The sequence below is a fragment of the Trichomycterus rosablanca genome, chromosome 1, assembly GCF_030014385.1.
Source record: "Trichomycterus rosablanca isolate fTriRos1 chromosome 1, fTriRos1.hap1, whole genome shotgun sequence".
In the NCBI taxonomy this organism is placed as follows: Eukaryota; Metazoa; Chordata; class Actinopteri; order Siluriformes; family Trichomycteridae; genus Trichomycterus; species Trichomycterus rosablanca.
Window position 1 is genome coordinate 66,820,297 of NC_085988.1, and position 20,308 is coordinate 66,840,604.

The 20,308-nt window shown below is 39.9% G+C and overlaps 1 protein-coding gene across 2 annotated transcripts in view; it reads right to left on the bottom strand.

Moving 5' to 3' along the window:
* Positions 1-20,308, bottom strand: part of chchd3a (coiled-coil-helix-coiled-coil-helix domain containing 3a) — a 142,406-nt gene that overhangs the window by 64,916 nt on the left and 57,182 nt on the right. For both annotated transcript variants that reach the window (XM_063005529.1, XM_063005520.1), the window contains one exon: positions 18,477-18,657. In XM_063005529.1, the coding sequence (XP_062861599.1) occupies positions 18,477-18,657 (181 nt within the window). The remainder of the gene's footprint in view (positions 1-18,476; positions 18,658-20,308) is intronic.

Here is a 20,308-nt window from a genome sequence, read left to right on the forward strand (position 1 = left end):
CATTTTTTTATTGTAGCTTGCTTTTATTTAACGACTTTTCCCAAACCTTGTTACAAACAACCCAGCATGTGCTGGGCAAAAAATAATAGATTCCTCCATGACCATGGATAGCAAATATCATAACCCCTATATCCAACACTACTAGCCCAAGAAAGCACATATGACCTGCATGTATTTATATTTACTTTCCTACACTTCAACAACAACAACAAAAAAGGGAATTTATTTATTAGGATTTTACTGTCATGTTTTATACACTTTGGTTACAGTCATGACAGAAACGGTACTTACTCGTTACACAAGATTCATCAGTTTAAGTCTTCAATGTCAAACACAGTAATGGACAATTCTGTATCTCCAATTCACCTCACTTACATGTATTTGGACTGTGGGAGGAAACCGGAGCTCCCGGAGGAAACCCACACGGACACGGCGAGAACATGCAAACTCCACACAGAAAGGACCCAGACCGGCTCACTAAAGATCCAAAAATAAAATAACTAAAAATCCATTGCTGAAGATCAAAATGCAGTTTGTTCAACGGTCTGATGAACTGGTAATACAGTCGCATTAACACGCTCTAATCTCCCGAATTGCCCTCAACGTAAAAACTTAATGATCACTGTCTCTTAACAGTTCGAGATGGACCTCAGATCTCAGTTAGTTACAGCTCCCTCATAGTGTTTCTGACCTTTGGGCCTTCACATCCCAGCAATTAAAAAGCGAGAGAGACGACTCTCTCCCCACATTCTGAGCAAGTATCAGCGTTCTCTGCTCCACTGCGGAGAGAGCTAATTGTTTTCATTTGCACAGGGATTTTCAGCTTAGCAAACAAACAAGGTGAACTTGTGTTATTAACAGAGATGCCAAACCAAAACGGTACTTCCCACATGAGTATTAGTCTGTTTATTACTATATGAATGATTCGGTGAATTAAAGTGCATGAAATTAGGTTAGTAAACAGAATTCATTAAGAAATGCCTCCACTGAAACTGCTACGCTTGTTATTAAGGGGGGATTTGAGGTTTGTTAGCCTTATGCTAAATGATTTCCTAATCAGCTAATACAACGAAGCAGCATACAGGCACAAACCCAGGACTCTGCATTTGGCTGTTGATTCCATTAACCAGTGACCCATATTCAAGTACAATGAGAGTATTAGCAAGGGGATGTGTGTGGAACTGGAAGTACTGCAGAACAAAATGCTAGCTGGCTAAAATAACTTCTACTATTCTACTGTACATAACAGCAGATCACTCGTCAGGAGTAGAATATGTTCTGGTGACTAAGGTACGACCATACAATCACATATTACTACAGTGTTTGATGATTTGTATAATCTCCTTACCACAAGGGATCTTCAAAAAGTTTCCGCACTTTTATATTTTGGTTGGAAACGGTGAGGGTGGGAGGAGTAGTAATCGGTCATGTCTGAGAGACTGAGAGAGAGCTTATAATCCGGATTTAGCAACATCTGATTTCCACCTTTTTGGACACTCAAAGAAGCTTTAAGGGGAAGAAGATTTTCATGTGATGACGATGTGAAAGCAGCGCTGCATCAGTGGCTACACGCTCAACCAAAAACATTTTAAGCTGATGGCATTACAGTGGTACAACGCTGGGAGAAATGCATCGCAAAGGAAGGTGACTATGTCGGAAAATGATGTAATATATATATTTTTTTCAATATCATAATAAATAGAGTTTTAAAAAGTGTGGAAACTTTTTGAAGAACCCTCGTATGTCCTGTATGTTTCTTTTGGTTAGTAGTGGTTTCCTTTCTGCTATTTCATTTTTTCCTCACAAAATAAAAGTTGTAGCTGAGCTGTTGGGAAAAAAATGCAGCATGCTGGTCACTCCTGGATAAAATCACCAATGTTTCAAGTTCATCTATTTAAATATAACAGCTCTCACTGGCATTTGATAGAGTGAATGCTTTGATAAGGCTGAAGTGAGAAGGTTATACTCTACCAAGCTGACTGAAATCAAGGCTGGCTGTATTAATTTAATGCTAACCAATTAAATTATGTCAACTGGTTGTCTGAGTAACCAAGGACGCAATTATGCCTCTTCATGTTTAACTCTGTTCCATTAATTATTAAAAAAAATGACTAAAAAAGGGACATAATACCATGTTAAACTGAATGATCTAACGTTCTTCTGCATGACAAATATACAGCAGTATACACCAATCAGCCATAACATTAAAACCACCTCCTTATTTCTACACACATTGTCCATTTTATCAGCTCCACTTAGCATATAGAAGCACTTTGTAGTTCTACAATTACTGTCTGTTTCTCTGCATGCTTTGTCAGGACTCTCCCAGGACCACTACACAGTAGGTATTATTTGGGTGGTGGGTCATTCTCAGCACTGCAGTGACACTGACATGGTGGTGGTGTGTTAGTGTGTGTTGTGCTGGTATGAGTGGATAAGACACAGAAATGCTGATGAAGTTTTTAAACACCTCACTGTCACTGCTGGACTGAGAATAGTCCACCAACCAAAAATATCCAGCCAACAACGACCTGTGGGCAGCGTCCTGTGACCACTGATGAAGGTCTAGAAGATGACCAACTCAAACAGCAGCAATAGATGAGCGATCGTCTCTGACTTTACATCTACAAGGTGGACCAACTAGGTAGGAGTGTCTAATAGAGTGGACAGTGAGTGGACACGGTATTTAAAAACTCCAGCAGTGCTGCTGTGTCTGATCCACTCATACCAGCACAACACACACTAACACACCACCACCATGTCATTGTCACTGCAGTGCTGAGAATCATCCACCACCTAAATAATACCTGCTCTGTGGGAGTCCTGTGGGGGTCCTGACCATTGAAGAACAGGGTGAAAGCAGGTTAAAACAGTACGATGAGAAACAGATGGACTACAGTCAGTAATTGTAGAACTACAAAGTGCTTCAATATGGTAAGTGGAGCTGATAAAATGGACAGTGAGTGTAGAAACAAGGAGGTGGTTTTAATGTTATGGCTGATCAATGTAGGCAATCAGTAATTCCAGTTTTGTCTGGATTTTAAGGATTTTAAGGATTTGCTTCTATAGTCCTACCGTACCTTCTATTGAACAGCTTCTTGGACACAGGTACTCTGCAAATCTACCACAAGCCATGGTTTTGCATGGTGATGTGCCATGTCAGGCTAAGTTATGTAAAGCAGCATTGTAAGATCTGTTTACGTGTATATTGAAGAATAATACACCATTACCCTTCTCCGCCCACTCATACTCTCTCACACATACATTTGCCTGATCTCCTAACCTTTTATTCTCTACGCATGCAAACATATAATCATCAGTGTCAACAAGGCAACCTGTACATTGTTGTCAAGCTGTGCAAGCTGTACCTGCCAATTTCTCATTTCCATCCCAATCTAACCCCTAACATTTGGTTCACATCAAGTCAATCGCATGTAAAAACAAACAACCCAGCACGTGCTGGTGAAAAATAATAGATTCGTCCATGACCATGGAGAGCAAATATCATAACCATAACCCCTACAGGGATTTAAAATCAATTGCTAAAAGTAGGTCCATGATTTAAAAAAAAACATGCCACCATGCTGTTTTTGGACTGTAAACTAACTTTTCAAAAAGCAGCTCTCTTGACACTTGCCTCCATTCATCAATGCTGACTGGCTGTGGCCCAGTGAACGAGAGGCCAGCTGAGCCAATTAGTTGCCGCAGTGAGAACTGGGCACTAGTGCCAACCAGAGAAGTAGCCAATTAGAGCCAGCGTCAGTCCAAGCAGACACCACAGCTAAGGTGGGAGAAAAAGTATGAGTGGGAGGCAAGAACTGGAAACCACAGAGACTGGACATGATACATGGACGATTCACAAAACTACATGGTAGTGCTAAGTAGACAATCCTTCTAATCAGTGAATTTGGATATTTCAGCCAGGCTGGTTGACAACAGGTGCATGAAATCCAGCACACAACCATACAATCTTCATTAACATAGACTTCAAATAGACTTAGAAGTAAAGAGATTGGTGACTTTCCACATTCAAGTTGATTTTCAAAATGTTGCCCTGTCATAGCTGCACCCATTAGTTAGTAACATGAAATGGAAACGTCAAAAGACAACAAGAGTTTAGCATCATAGAGTAGGACCACACAAACTCACTGAAGAGGATTACCAGCTTTTGGTTGAAAAACTTGCCCTTGGCAGATGCCAAGATGGTGCTTTTCATCTTAAATAACCTCTTCATCCTAATCAGGGCTGCAGTACATTTGAAGCCTACCTGGAAACACTGGATGTAAAGCAGGAGTACACCAATACACCTTGGGAAATCACAGACTAATCTATTTGCTCACTTAAAACTGGATGCAGACATCGTTACACTCATGTTTTTCAAGAGTGGGAGGAAACCAGAATACCCAGAGGAAGGTCACATGGACAATGTACAGTCCCTGTGAGAACAGACCAGGATCGAGTCCCAGGACCTGTTAACTGTGGCACACTCATGCTACCTGCTGAGTGGGTCCCTATGCTGCCTTCCAAATAAACTGTACAACTTTGGGTTTTTTGGTTAATAAAGAACTAACGTCATATTTTACTTATCTATTATATCTTAATTGTGTGCTTCCAATTTTGGTCAACAGTTTGGGGAAGACCTATTTCTGTTTTCTCATTAATATGGGTTGGTGTCAAAAAACGTAACTACGTTTATTATAATAAAGCAATAAGCCACGAGAGACCGTGTGTTACTGCGATTTTATTATGAGGAAGGATGTTTTGGCACGGCGCAAAGCGGAGTGCCTAAAACGTCTTTCCCCGTGATAAAATCATAGCAGTAACGAGTGGCTTATTGCTTTCATAAAACGGCGGTCAACATAAAATATTATAAAATACAACAATGTTCAATTTATAAATGTTTTTATTCACAAAAACACTTACAAAAAGCATTCTTCTGCAAAATCAGGTAGTCCGTTAACAGTGTTGCTAGGCAACATGAGGGCGAACATAACATTCGCAATAAACATTCCTCCACAAACACTATTACACTATTTCTTGGACGAAACACCCGCTTAATGATCAGGATTACTGTTTATATTAATCTGGACATTTCCATGTATAGTACATGACTTAAAATAGTGTTCAACCAAGTTTGTACTTTTTCTTTTCAGTGGCGTATTAATACGGAATGATGTGAGGTGGTCATAGGTGTGCGTATATCGGGGATTTTACAACGGCTTCGAACGTGGCTCAGCCAATCAGATATTAGGACCGGAAATATCCGTTTTATTATAATATATTATGACCAGACTTCTTCCCAATCTTAGAGTTTTGAATGGTTTTTAACACTGGGCACGGGTGGCCACTGTTACTAATGCGTCTGTGGCATCATGAAAGTGTTCTATAATATAAGGAACTTATAGGCTTCTTTCCATTTGTTTATGATTTTCAACACTGGGCATGGGTGGCAAGGTTACCAATGCTTTTGTGGCTTAATAAAAGAGAATGACAGTGTTGTTGTTAAATCTAGGGAAAAGTCTTTCCAGACAAATGAAAGTAGCAAATAGAGACCAACATATAAAAAACATCTTTAGATCTAAAATGAGCTCATTGACAAGCCCTCTAACATATTTGTGTGTCCTCATACTTTTCGCCATGTAGCGTCTATGGTTGGGCAAATATCCTAACAGAGCAACTATTATAAGTTAGCGTAAACAAAGCTGACTGATCCTTACTGTGGAATTACATCATATATAGCAGACTGATTTTTCTTGAACATCTTTACATCTACATTTACTTACAGATGAGAGAGGTTCTAACAAACTCCATTTACACTTTGAGTCAACATAAAACATTATATGCTTTTAAAGCTAAACATGCTTACAGAGAAAGTGTATTTCCCTTTCTTGCATTCTACAATACAACCTACAACTAAGAGCAATTTAAAACCCAGTAAGTCCTCATTGATACCAAAGTAATACAAAAAAGTGGGTCATTATCAGTCAGGGCCAATCGGCTGCATCTAAAACATTGCTACAGCTTCCCAGCAAAGGGAGAAGATTACAGAAACGAAGCAAGATGTTGCTCTGATAAAATACAAGCTTTAATATATAGTAGCATTTTCACACTATCCAAACATCTAATCTAATCGAAACACCCAGACTATATAATAGGAAGTAATTACTGGAGATATTAAGCAGAAATATAGTTATGAGACTGCGTAGAGGGAAAAATATCTCACGATTTGATCTAATAATTAAATCACAGTGGTTCTTTTGAGATTTTTGTTCCCTCTCCCCAACTAAAGAGTTACAACCGCAGTAAAAACTGACCAACTGACAGCTCACAGATGAACATTAAATAAATGTAAATCTGTCTAATTTATTTACAGATGAACTTGGTTTGTAAAGCGATTCTTATAAGACAGCCCTGAATGCAAGTGTTTAAGTCCAGGCACACTGTCGCTGGTTACATTTCAAACACACAGCCATCAATCAACTTGAGCTGGTTTCCAATGCATATCAGAAGGCCTGCTAGTATAGAGCTCCATTGACCTAGCTATGACCAAGGGACTGGACTATAAGCTGAGCTACGTACTTCTACAATGCTTAACCTTCAGAAGTGTTAATAAAATGGATCTGCATGGCTGGCCAAATACAGTAATGTGGTAATCAGCTTGTTATGACCATCCTTATCGTAACACTGAAGAGGAGCTAATCAAGAACTCTGTCGTCCAAACTTTCCTTGTCCACAAGGAGAAGTAGAAAAGATCTGGAGACCATATGAACAGCACTACTGGGAGAAGCCATGTGGTTATACGACTGAGAGAAGAGCATTTGTAAACTAAAGAGACACTAAAAGAGGGCCAAGCACCAGCCCTTGAGGATTCTAATTGGTCTTAATTCAAATATTTGGTGTAATTGACACTTTTTTCCACATCAACACTTTCTAGAGAGGTAAGAGCATTTAAATTTAATCACGTCATTCTAAATCAAGAACATCTTCTGGTTAAATGTTCTTTTGTCTCAAAATAATACAATCCTCAAGCCATCAACCACTCATCACTGGGTGAAAGACTGATGACTCTGCTTGATTAAAATGTTTGCTCCAGGGAATGCCAGTGTCTGAATAAAAAACAGTGCTTTGTGATTAATTGTGCTGGCAATCTTAGCTAGAAGGTCTAAATCTCTAAAATCATGCTATAAAATATAATGCTGTAAGAAATGCTGAAAGCACACTATAAAATCACACTATATAAGATCTTACTGAGGTGAACGTCTAACAAATACAAATTCAGCCATGGACTTACCACTTAAATCGACTAATCAATGAAACCAAGAAATGTATTAAAACAGTGATTCACACTTTAAAAAGATTACAGTGAACACATACACACAAGATTATTGCGCAACAGCTAAGCATACTACCAAAATTACTGTTAAGTCAGGAGAAGTCAGTGTTCCAAAAAATGGTATTAAAAATGGTATTAAAATCTAACCATGAGCAAAAAACACCACAAGTAACATTTTCTACCTAGCCTTTAAGCGCCGCGATGAACTAATGTACTTATCGTAGTGTTTTACGCCATTATGCCCAGTGATTTAAATGAAAGCAGACCTTGACAAGGATAAAGCAGTGATAAAACATGAAATTAAATGATATAAAATTCTTAGTTTTCAGCAGTGAATTTAAGAGGTTAAAGATAATTTAACTTTATTATAATAATAATATTCAACAAAACCCAATTATCAAATGCTGGTAAATAGTAAGGACACTACCAACTGTTAGCATCGGTGATGGACTGATGTCCTGTTTGGGATGTGTTATGGCATTGTGCCCAGTGTTTCAGGGGGAACCGGACCTTCACCAGAATAAAGCAGCGATAAAACATGAAAATGGAATGAAATTAAATAAAATAACTAGTTTTTAGAAGTCAATTTAACAGAAGTGAAGGATTTTATACTAATAATATACTACAATTACCAATGATCAAATGGCGGTACATAGTGAGGAGACTAGTGACTATTAGCACTGTCGAGGAATTGGCGTCCTGTCCTGGGTGTGTCACTGAATTAGGTCAAGTGATGCCGAGTTCCAGGAATCCAGACCGGCTGCAACCCTGACCAGGATGTAGTGGTAGCAAAACATGAAAAATACTGTAGCAATTACTTCAATCAACAAACAGCAATCAAACAGCAAACGAGTAACTGCAAGCTTTCCTCTCAGCTTTCTTGTTGTTAGACTTAGAGAACAATATCTAGTAAGCTGCACTTATTAGGGGCTAATTTGTAGACTTGTCCACTTGTGCACAATCAATTGTAGTGACACTGAAGTTACAATGCTTGCTTATTTGTAGTGTTGTTTAACAATTTAGTATCTGAGAACTTCAGCTCTATTTTTAAAACTTCTGCTCTACACAGCAACTCATAGATACCTTATTTCAGACTAGTTCTTTCAGTTTGTGATAAGAACATCTGCAGCTTGAAACTTATAAACTGTACAAATTTAGCTGTAGTTCTTACAAAGTACACTACAGCAGTAGATTCAGCGTTTTTAATACACAACCCAAGTGTCAGAAGATGCTAGCTATTTAGCATGAGACCACAAATCATTCTTATTTTTTGTAAGCAATAAAAAAAGCAAGAGACCTCAACTCAGGGCTCTTGCAATGTTGATTGCCAGGTAGGCCTTCCCATCTAACATCAGTGCCTGATTTTTTAATGGTACAAATTCCCACACACACAAAGTATTGTGGAAAACCTTTTCAGAAAAGTGTGGGCTAGAAGGAAGTCAACTCCATATCCATATAAATTTAAAAGCCCATGGTTGTGAAAAGGAATGTCCAATAGTTCAGTACAGTACAGTGTAGGACACCTAATGGGTAGAGCTTTGGGCTATCAACTGAAAGGAAAGCTTGAGCCATAGCCTAATGGTTAAGGCACAGGACTAGTAATCCAAAGGTTAATCCTGGTTCAAGTCCCACCACTGCTAGGTTGCTGCTGTTGGGTCCTTGAGAAAGGCCCTTAAACCTTAGTTGCTCAGATTGTATACTGTAACTGTAATGTAAGTCGCTTTGGATAAAGGCGTCTGCTAAATGCCAAAAATGTAAATGTAAATGTTGAGAGTTTAATTACCAGCTCTGCCATCAGCCACTTGGCCCTTGAGCAAGGCCCCTAACCCTCTCTGCTCCAAGGGGGGTGGACAACGGCTGCAATCTGACCCCAGCTTCCAAACAAGCTGGGATATGTGAAACAATATTTTTTTATTGTACTGTACACACATGTATAGGGATGTCCCGATCACGTTTTTTTGTTCCCGATACCGATCCCGATTATTAATTTTGATCCCGATCCGATACCGAGTCTCAAACCGATACTTGTATTTTCTAGATATTGTCTAGATAAGAACTAGATAACACTGTTCACACAGTGTACACTTCAAGTACATTACAGTTATTCACATTAATCCAGTGTACATGTTTAACAACTAAATAGCTCTGCAGTGCTGAAGGGAAAAATGCTGCATCCAAACTATTGCTTAATGTTTAGTATTTTTACAAAATCAATCAAAATGAGTGAGATAATTACAGTTTTACTTTCAACTTTACATTCGAAGAAAAAAAATCTGTTTAATGCAGTGATACACTAAAAATTGCTTAACTTGAATATAAGAAAAAAAGTTACTTAAAAGCATTACAGTAAAACCTGAATACCAAAATAAAATGGAAAAGCTCTTTTGTTATGAAGGAAAGCCAGTTCTTAAAGTGCTTGTATTGTGACAATGGTTTGATGGACGTTTCTATGAGAAGTGAGTGTGTTTTGACCCTTTGGGGCTTCCATAGTGCATGGACTAGTGTGCTTGACTCTAGCTGTCCGCTATTCGGTACCGTAACAGAAGACGTTAATAAAGTGTTTTGCTCCCGACAATATGTGAATATAGCGTGTATTTATTTCTTTATTAAACGAGTGCATCACTACATTGTTTTGTAAACCGGAGTGATCCTTGACTCACACCATATAAACAGTAAAATTCTACAGTAATGAACGCAGCTCTGCTACTGCCGTCTCGTGAAACGCTCACATTGCAGACGTTACACTTCACTGTTGAACTTGTTTCACTTTCCAATTCAAACTATTTCCACACAGCGGACATGCTGATGTAAAACAAAAGATCGGGATTAGGATCGGGTTTAGTAAAGCCGATTCTGATAAGTTAAAAAATGCCTTGATCGGCCCCGATCCCGATCTTTGAGATCGGATCGGGACATCCCTACACGTGTATATGTACAGTGTATCACAAAAGTGAGTACACCCCTCACATTTCTGCAGATATTTAAGTATATCTTTTCATGGGACAACACTGACAAAATGACACTTTGACACAATGAAAAGTAGTCTGTGTGCAGCTTATATAACAGTGTAAATTTATTCTTCCCTCAAAATAACTCAATATACAGCCATTAATGTCTAAACCACCGGCAACAAAAGTGAGTACACCCCTAAGAGACTACACCCCTAAATGTCCAAATTGAGCACTGCTTGTCATTTTCCCTCCAAAATGTCATGTGATTTGTTAGTGTTACTAGGTCTCAGGTGTGCATAGGGAGCAGGTGTGTTCAAATTAGTAGTACAGCTCTCACACTCTCTCATACTGGTCACTGAAAGTTCCAACATGGCACCTCATGGCAAAGAACTCTCTGAGGATCTTAAAAGACGAATTGTTGCGCTACATGAAGATGGCCAAGGCTACAAGAAGATTGCCAACACCCTGAAACTGAGCTGCAGCACAGTGGCCAAGATCATCCAGCGTTTTAAAAGAGCAGGGTCCACTCAGAACAGACCTTGCGTTGGTCGTCCAAAGAAGCTGAGTGCACGTGCTCAGCGTCACAGCCAACTGCTGTCTTTGAAAGATAGGCGCAGGAGTGCTGTCAGCATTGCTGCAGAGATTGAAAAGGTGGGGGGTCAGCCTGTCAGTGCTCAGACCATACGCCGCACACTACATCAAATCGGTCTGCATGGCTGTCACCCCAGAAGGAAGCCTCTTCTGAAGTCTCTACACAAGAAAGCCCGCAAACAGTTTGCTGAAGACATGTCAACAAAGGACATGGATTACTGGAACCATGTCCTATGGTCTGATGAGACCAAGATTAATTTGTTTGGTTCAGATGGTCTCAAGCATGTGTGGCAGCAATCAGGTGAGGAGTAAAAAGATAAGTGTGTCATGCCTACAGTCAAGCATGGTGGTGGGAATGCCATGGTCTGGGGCTGCATGAGTGCAGCAGGTGTTGGGGAGTTACATTTCATTGAGGGACACATGAACTCCAATATGTACTGTGAAATACTGAAGCAGAGCATGATCCCCTCCCTCCGGAAACTGGGTCGCAGGGCAGTGTTCCAGCATGATAATGACCCCAAACACACCTCTAAGACGACCACTGCTTTATTGAAGAGGCTGAGGGTAAAGGTGATGGACTGGCCAAGCATGTCTCCAGACCTAAACCCAATAGAACATCTTTGGGGCATCCTCAAGCGGAAGGTGGAGGAGCGCAAAGTCTTGAATATCCGCCAGCTCCGTGATGTCGTCATGGAGGAGTGGAAAAGCATTCCAGTGGCAACCTGTGAAGCTCTGGTACACTCCATGCCCAGGAGAGTTAAGGCAGTTCTGGGAAATAATGGTGGCCACACAAAATATTGACACTTCAGGAACTTTCACTAAGGGGTGTACTCACTTTTGTTGCCGGTGGTTTAGACATTAATGGCTGTATATTGAGTTATTTTGAGGGAGGAATAAATTTACACTGTTATATAAGCTGCACACAGACTACTTTTCATTGTGTCAAAGTGTCATTTTGTCAGTGTTGTCCCATGAAAAGATATACTTAAATATCTGCAGAAATGTGAGGGGTGTACTCACTTTTGTGATACACTGTATATACGACAAATAAAGGCATTCTATTCTATACAGTACAGTGTATTTACAGGCATTAGTTGGTGTGCCTCTGCGTCTTTGCTTCTTTAGACCTTCTTTAGAATAAACTCTCCCAAACTGATAGAGTACGCAAACCCACTGGCCCATTTAACGTCCTACGAACCTGGATACAGTGCCAAACAGAGGCGCATAAAGAATGCGAATGGCTAATTGAGCGTTGAAAATTGAGGATTTCGCAGGCAGGGACGCACGGTAACAAGCCCGGCGTGGTTGGACAAAGGACAAAGCAAATCATCTTTGAAAGGTCCATCTATTTGCATCGTGCTGAGTACAGCAGAACTGCGTATTACCTCTGGCAAGAACTTCCCAACGCTTATTGATGTTTCGGAGGCGATTTGAGCTTATTTCAATTTGCAATTACAAACATGCTACAGCAGACATTATTCCGAGATATAAGGGTGTTCTATTGATCTGTGTGTATTAAGCTGCTGGGAACTCATGTTCTGTTCATTAAAAACCAACTCAGCATGTCGGTGAGGAGATCTCCTTTCGGGAATGAAGCTATATGTATTCTGAAATGTATTAAACTCAATGGGCCGTTATTTTGAAGAGAAAAGGCGGGTAAGAGTCTTGTATCCTGAACTAACACACAATCTAAATCTCATAATGCAATTTAAAAATAATCTTTGTATATAAAATAATCACTTTGTTTTCCCCCTCTCTCTCTTTTTTAATATCTAGGAACATAATAAAGTTGTTTCTGCTGTGCTGTAGCAGAATGAGGGTGTGTTACAACATACTAGTGTATTCCTGCAAGCTCTTTCATTTAAAACCAAGTATTTTGGTATAAGATGAGCAATAAAAACTACAAACAAGAGCCAAAGCAGGGTGCTTTGGTGGCACAGCGGTCTAATATGTTAGCCCAGCGCTGCATTGTAGGCTCTTAGCTCAATTCTTAAAAGTGCTACCAATCACAACAGACACAATTGTATCTGTCACAGAGAGAGAAGGCTAGACAGGGTTCCTCTTAGTGCGATTCTCAAATGTGGTACAGCTCTTCATGAGAATCCGGTGTAAAAAGGAGTCTATGCTTGGGGGAAAATGGGCCCATTGTGTTTGTGTCAGACGGTGCAGGAGCTAGTCTGAAGCTCTCCCTAAGGTGCAACGGTGGTACAAGCAGAAGTGGAATTATAATATCAAATTACATTCTTGGTGGAATAAAGCACATGCAAGAAGAAAATGTAATCAGACATGAGGGAACTAATAGCAGACATTTAGACTGAGTTTAACTTTATTATTTGCCCCTTGCAGTGGTATCTACACAGGTGCAGAAAATCCTTCCAAGTTACTGAGGACACTCAAAAGTCGAGGGGTAGCTTACAGGGCTTGAAAAAATGAACTATGGAGATTCCAGAAAGATCCATGCAACTGCAGCCTAATCACCTGTTTCAGGTGCAAAAGGCTTAGTACCGAAAACATCCAGCCCCAAGTTGGTTTCCACCATAAGATATTTGTAAGCATTTGTACACCATTGCTATTTGCTTTTAAAGAGCAATGAGCTAAATGATTAAAGGTAATGATGTATGACCATTTATACACATTTTACTCAGTGAATTTTTGATGGAATGCTCCCTGTTGCAATCATTATTCAGTCAATTAGAGAAAGAGATTTACTCACTGAGTTGTGCTAGTAGAGTGGAAAGCCAGTAGTTCAATCATCTCTGACTGTGTCCCAAAACATATTATACTGGAATAAATATACACTGATCAGCCATAACATTAAAACCCCCTCCTTGTTTCTACACTCACTGTCCATTTTATCAGCTCCACTTACCATATAGAACCACTTTGTAGTTCTACAATTACTGACTGTAGTCCATCTGTTTCTCTGCATGCTTTGTTAGCCCTCTTTCATGCTGTTCTTCAATAGTCAGGACTCTCCCAGGACCACTACAGAGTAAGTATTATTTGGGTGGTGGGTCATTCTCAGCACTGCAGTCACACTGACATGGTGGTGGTGTGTTGGTGTGTGTGTGATGGAGTTTTTAAACACCTCACTGTCACTGCTGGACTGACAATAGTCCACCAACCAAAAATCTCCAGCCAACAGCGCCCCGTAGGCAGCGTCCTGTGACCACTGATGAAGGTCTAGAAGATGACCAACTCAAACAGCAGAAATACATGAGCGATCATCTCTAACTTTACATCTACAAGGTGAAACAACTAGGTAGGAGTGTCTATCAGAGTGGACACGGTATTCAAAAACTCCAGCAGCGCTGCTGTGTCTGATCCACTCATACCAGCACAACACTCACTAACACACCACCACCATGTCATTGTCACTGCAGTGCTTAGAATGATCCACCACCTAAATAATATCTGCCCTGTGGTGGTCCTGTGGGGATCCTGACCATTGAAAACAGGGTAAAAGCAGGCTAAAAAGATATGTAGAGAAATAGATGGACTACAGTCAGTGCTTCTATATGGTAAGTGGAGCTGATAAAATGGACAGTGAGTGTAGAAACAAGGAGGTGCTCATAATGTTATGGCTGATCAGTGTATAGCTATTAAGCTATTATTTATTATTAAGCTATGTACTACAAAGCCACATAAAGTGATTTCAGGATTAGTAAATGTAGGATTGCTATCTATAATGCTCGTTTGTTAGTTTATTAGGATTTTAACGTCATGTTTTACACTCTTTGGTTACATTCATGACAGAAACGGTAGTTACTCATTACACAAGTTTAATCAGTTCACAAGATTATATCGAACACAGTCATGGACAATTTAGTGTCTCCAGTTCACCTCACTTGCATGTCTTTGGATTGTGGGAGGAAACCGGAGCACCCGGAGGAAACCCACGCAGACACTGGGAGAACATGCAAACTCCACACATCTATAATGCAAAGCAGGACTTTACATTTCATAGCTTACCAATCGTCATGCTGTATTTTTCTCACAATGTCAGGGTTCTAATTTAAAGTAGATTCCAAAAGTTTCTTTCCAATATGCCTGTGCTTTGCTTTTGACTATAATAAACAGCTTGTGTCACTGGAGGCGCTTTTAAAAGGTCACCGGCAAACTGGGACAACGTAGCTCAGCGGCAAACTGTAAAAACCGAGCGGCAAAAAGGCGACACAGCAGCAAGGTAAATGGTACCACTTCAGTCTATAGCAAACTTTATTTATTTATTTATTTGGGGGCATTTTATATTTTCATTTTTTTATGTACTTATTGTCTTTTTTTAGTGTATTTGGGACATTCTATCAGGATGTGTTTTATCGTAGTAGATGTTTGGCAGATTTCTCACAGGGTGGTGGGTTTTCTCCTATTATCAGATGTTGGTGGGTTATTCTGGTGCACCTTGTGTGTGGCTTGGTATAGTCTACAGGAAACAGCAGCACAGTTTTGCCGTGTATGCTGTGAATGCAGCTTTATATAGATATGAAAGTTATTATAGACATACATACAGTATGCTAGAAAGCCAGGAGCTTATAATCGTTTCTGGCTGTGTCCCAAACCTCATTCTGTACTAAATACTTGATATGATTACAACTCCAAACTTCTTTTAGTCCTAATTCCCTTAAACAATGCGGTTAAAGACCTACAAACACACAGCAACTCACATGGCTTTGTTTTTTTTATATAAAGACATACAATTACAGAGATCACATCCGGCTCCACAATGTTCTTTTGTGTATAGTGTTGTATAACTGCTGAATTGGGACACATGCCAGCACTGCAATTTTGTCCCTCTCCCTATCCAATGCTTTTATGAATATCTGCATCATCCCACATAAATTCATCATTTGTCTGATTACGCACCCATACATGCACCATGCAGATGTGAATTTCGGTACCGCTTTGTGCTAATCCAAATGATTCAATTTTCTTTCTCCGAGCTAAAACAATGTGTGAAATGAGCTATATAATCAATAGCACAGGTTTGTAAACAGCTCCTGTTCTCCAGGGCATGCTGCTCTCAAAATAATCAGCCTGTCAAAACTAATACAGGAAGCTCCCGTCTTAGAATGTGCTTACAAAGTGCAATAAACGGCAAATCAAAAGATGCCACACCAGTGCGTGCACATTCCTGCTGGATTAACGGGTGTTTATTGGTCGTTTTTAAGTATAGAAAGTCTCATTCATGAGCACTTCATAATCAGGAGATTAATATTTATGTCCAGTGTAGAAAAGATCCCCTGTTGATTCACCAGCTCTGGTTTAATATTAGCATTTGTGGTCAATCAATTCTTGAATCTCAAGTGCAGATGGTCAAAATAATTTGGACAAGTCGGTCCCTTCTTTGCAACTTGCTTTGAAATAGGACTTTTGGATGCGTATGTGAAAAGTTGTGGCCTTTTAATTAAATAAAAACATTTGTAGGCGTGTTCCGCTAGCACACAACACTCCCATAGTATAAATCTTAGCTCTGCTACCGGTCGGCTGGGCGACCCCAAGCAAGCACAACTGGCAGTGCCTGCAGCAGACAAAACTGGCCACTAGTCGGCTGGGTGGGAAAAGACCGGACTTATAAAGTGGGTGGGGTCTTCAAACGCTGTGCAAGGACCCTGGTTATTATTTCAAGGCACCTGTACAGAAGTGGAGGAATGAGGAGATCAGTGTGTGACTCTCCACAAAACTGGCCACTAGTCTGCTGGATGGAAAAAGACTGGACTAATAAAATGGGTGGGGTCTTCAAATGCTGTGTAAGTGTGGTTAGTAGTCTAAGGAGCCTGTACAGAAAAGGAGGAATGAGGAGATCAGTGTGTGACTCTCCATGCGTGAGACTGGCCTCACATTCGAATTCGTAAAGTATAGGCAAATAAAATATACCTTCCCCAGACATGATTGTGGTCCCCAGCAGTGGAAGACTAACTAGCTACGCTAATTTTCGAAAAAAGGGAAAAAAAACGCATAAATAAAATAGCAAAAAATTTCAAACCTGGCACAGCAAGATATTCTGCTAGCCCACCAGTGCTGAGATTCTGAACTTCCCTGGTTCGAATCTCAGCTCTGCTACCGAACGACTGGGCGCCATCTAGCGGGCACAACTGGCGGTGCCTGCAGCAAGAATAACTGGCTGCTAGTCTGCTGGGTAAAAAAAGACTGGACTAATAAAATGGCTGGGGTCTTCAAATGCTGTGTAAGTGTGGTTAGTAGTCTAAGGAGTCTGTACAGAAAAGGAATGAGGAAAACTCTCCATGCAAGAGATTGGCCTCACATTCAAATCCACTAAAGTATAGGCAAATAAAAAAAAAAAAAACCCTCCCCAGACATGATCAGGGTCCCCAGCAGCGAAAGACTAATTAAAAAAAACAGACTAATAAAGAAGGTGGGTTCTTCAAATGCTGTGTAAGGACCCTGGTTATTATTTAAAGGCACTTGTACAAAAGTGGAGGAATGAGGAGATCAGTGTGTGCCTCTCCATGCAAGAGCCTCACACCCAAATCCACTGAAGTATGGGTAATTAAAAAATATAGACTTATTAAGAGTAATTGGCTATGGTAAATTTGAAATATCAAAAAGAAAGCATTTATTAGATGTCTCACAATCAACATTCCAATTTATTCCAAATGAGTTCAATGAAGTTGAGGTTAAGGCTCTGTGCAAGCTAGTGGAGTTCCTCCAGACCATTTGCCATGACAATAAAGTGCCTTCAAAAAACTGTAGCCACGCTTAGAAGCTCATTTATTTTATATTATTAATTTCAAAAACCTGTTAGCAATTAATAATACTTTGTACCATGGTAGGGCCATGACAGTCACAATGCAAAGTTCAGAGAGAAACGAGACAAACTAAGCAAAAAGGTTCCTGGCTTGAAGCTATATGAACATGATGGAAAATTGAGCCAATCTTTGCAAGCTCATGCATTCCAATTACGCTCAATCTAACTCTCTGCAGTCCATAATTATCCACATTTACTTTCTGAGCTGCTCTAAAGGTTACATTCTTATTTTAAGCACACCCAAACATGCAGTGATAGTTAGCTTTAAAGTCAAATTTTAGAAGGAAACACCGCTCGGAATGAGTTCTAGTGCAATTAAAATGAATTCACTAGATCTGCATGGTTTCATTCACTTATTATAGGCATCCGGGTTTTTAAAAGCAGCACTTTACATGTAATTTATCATCTTTATTTTGAGGGATAATGATTTCAATGATTCTTAAATGGAATGTTTCAACTAAACAGGAAAATGTAAAGACATTATTTATATCTGTCTATGAATGATAGGGCAGTTGTAGCCAAGCAGTTAAGGTAGGGCTGGGTGGTATGATGGTACATTCGGTATATCGTCTTTGATTCATACCGAATGGATTTTTCAAAGTAGCACACTTAATACAACAGCTGTAGACTTTAGTAGACAGCTAATCATAAAATATTCCTCTATAGACAGTCGAGAAAGAAGCTTTCAGAGCAATAATACCGTGATATAAATTTCTCAATTGCTTAGACTGTATACTGTCAGTCGCTTTGGATAAAAGTGTCTACTAAATACAGAAAATGTAAATCTGAATATGGAAAATGATGGTGCATGGATTGTGGTTTTTAAATGACTCACATAGAGCTGAGCTCGGAGTCTTTCCTCCTCTGCGGTGACTCTTTCTCTGAGCAAGGCTTGCTGTACGCTGTCCTGAGCGGCTTCTCTCTCTGAGGCCAGGATTCTGTTCAACTCATCCTTCACGTGAGCCTGAGCGTCTGCATGGGCCTTCACCTGCACCCGGGAGCGCTCCGTTTCCAGCCTGAACATGACAACACACAGCATGTAACAACAAGCATAACAACAGTGAAGAATTTCATAATAATGTAAAATAATTTATTATTATGTTACATTTTGTAATTTTATTACATGCTGGTGTATTTATTTTAGCATTATTGAGGTAAATAACACTCAGAATGGTGTAAGGTTTTGACTTTGGCATTTTAATCTCAAGCCACAAGCGCTAATGGTAGTCACGAGCCTTCCTAATGCCCCATTGGTTTATTTATGTATTCATTGTTTAGTTTGTGCAGGAATATCAGCTTGTACGTGAATCCTGAACAGCACAAGCAGTGTTCTCGGTCTGTAGTTTTTTGTAGTGGCTTTGTGGTGCCTATAGATTAGTTTAAGCCACAAGCTCTGATGGTAGTCACAAGCCTTCCTAATGCCCCATTGTTTTTATTTATTTTTTTGCTTATGCAGGAATATCAGCTTGTATGTGAATCCTGAACAGCACAAGCAGTGTTCTCGGTCTGTAGTTTTTTGTAGTGGCTTTGTGGTGCCTATTGATTAGTTCAGGTCACAAGCTCTGATGGTAGTCACAGGCCTTCTTAATACCCCATTGTTTTTATTTATTTAATTTTTTTGCTTATGCAGGAATATCAGCTTGTACGTGAATCCTGAACAGCACAAGCAGTGTTCTCGGTCTGTAGTTTTTTGTAGTGGCTTTGTGGTGCCTATTGATTAGTTCAGGTCACAAGCTCTGATGGTAGTCACAGGCCTTCTTAATACCCCATTGTTTTTATTTATTTAATTTTTTTGCTTATGCAGGAATATCAGCTTGTACGTGAATCCTGAACAGCACAAGCAGTGTTCTCGGTCTGTAGTTTTTTATAGTGGCTTTGTGATGCCTATAGATTAGTTCAAGCCACAAGTTCTGATGGTAGTCACATGCCTTCCTAATGCCTCATTGCTTTTTTTTTTTTTTTTGGTTTGTGCAGGAATATCAGCTAGTACCTTGTAGCCTAGCGGTTAAAGTACTGGACTAGTAATCAAAAGGTCAATGGTTGAAGCCCCACCACTGCCTGGTTGCCACTGTTGGGCCCTTGAGCAAGACCCTTAACCCTCAATTGCTTAGATTGTATACTGCCACAAATGTAAGTCGCTTAGGGTAAAAGTGTCTGCTAAATGCCGAAAATGTAAATGTAAAGTACGTGAATCCTGAACAGCATAAGCAGTGTTCTCGGTCTGTTGCTTTTTGTAGTGGTTATGCTGTGCCCAGTGATTAGTTCAATAAAAAATAGTGGCATTTTGTTTTAAGCCTATATGTAAGCACAGGGCTTGCATTTGATCTCCAAAATGGCGCTGCTTTCAGTTTCTTTCTCCAGAGATTTGCGGGACACCACATGACCACTTTCAAAAAACAACAGACTTTTTAGAGAACACTGCTTGTACTGTTCAGGATTCATGTATGAGCTGATATGCCCGCAGACCAAAAAAACAATATGGCATTAAGATGGCTTGTGACTACCATCAGAGATTGTGGCTTAGGATTAAAGTACCATTTTCAGCCGTTTACGTGGCACAGCGGTAAAACACCCTAGCACATTACAAACTTGTTGGTTCGAAACTCAGCTCTGCCATCCAGCTGGGCAGCTACATGAACAACGATTGGCTTGTTGTTCATACAGGGT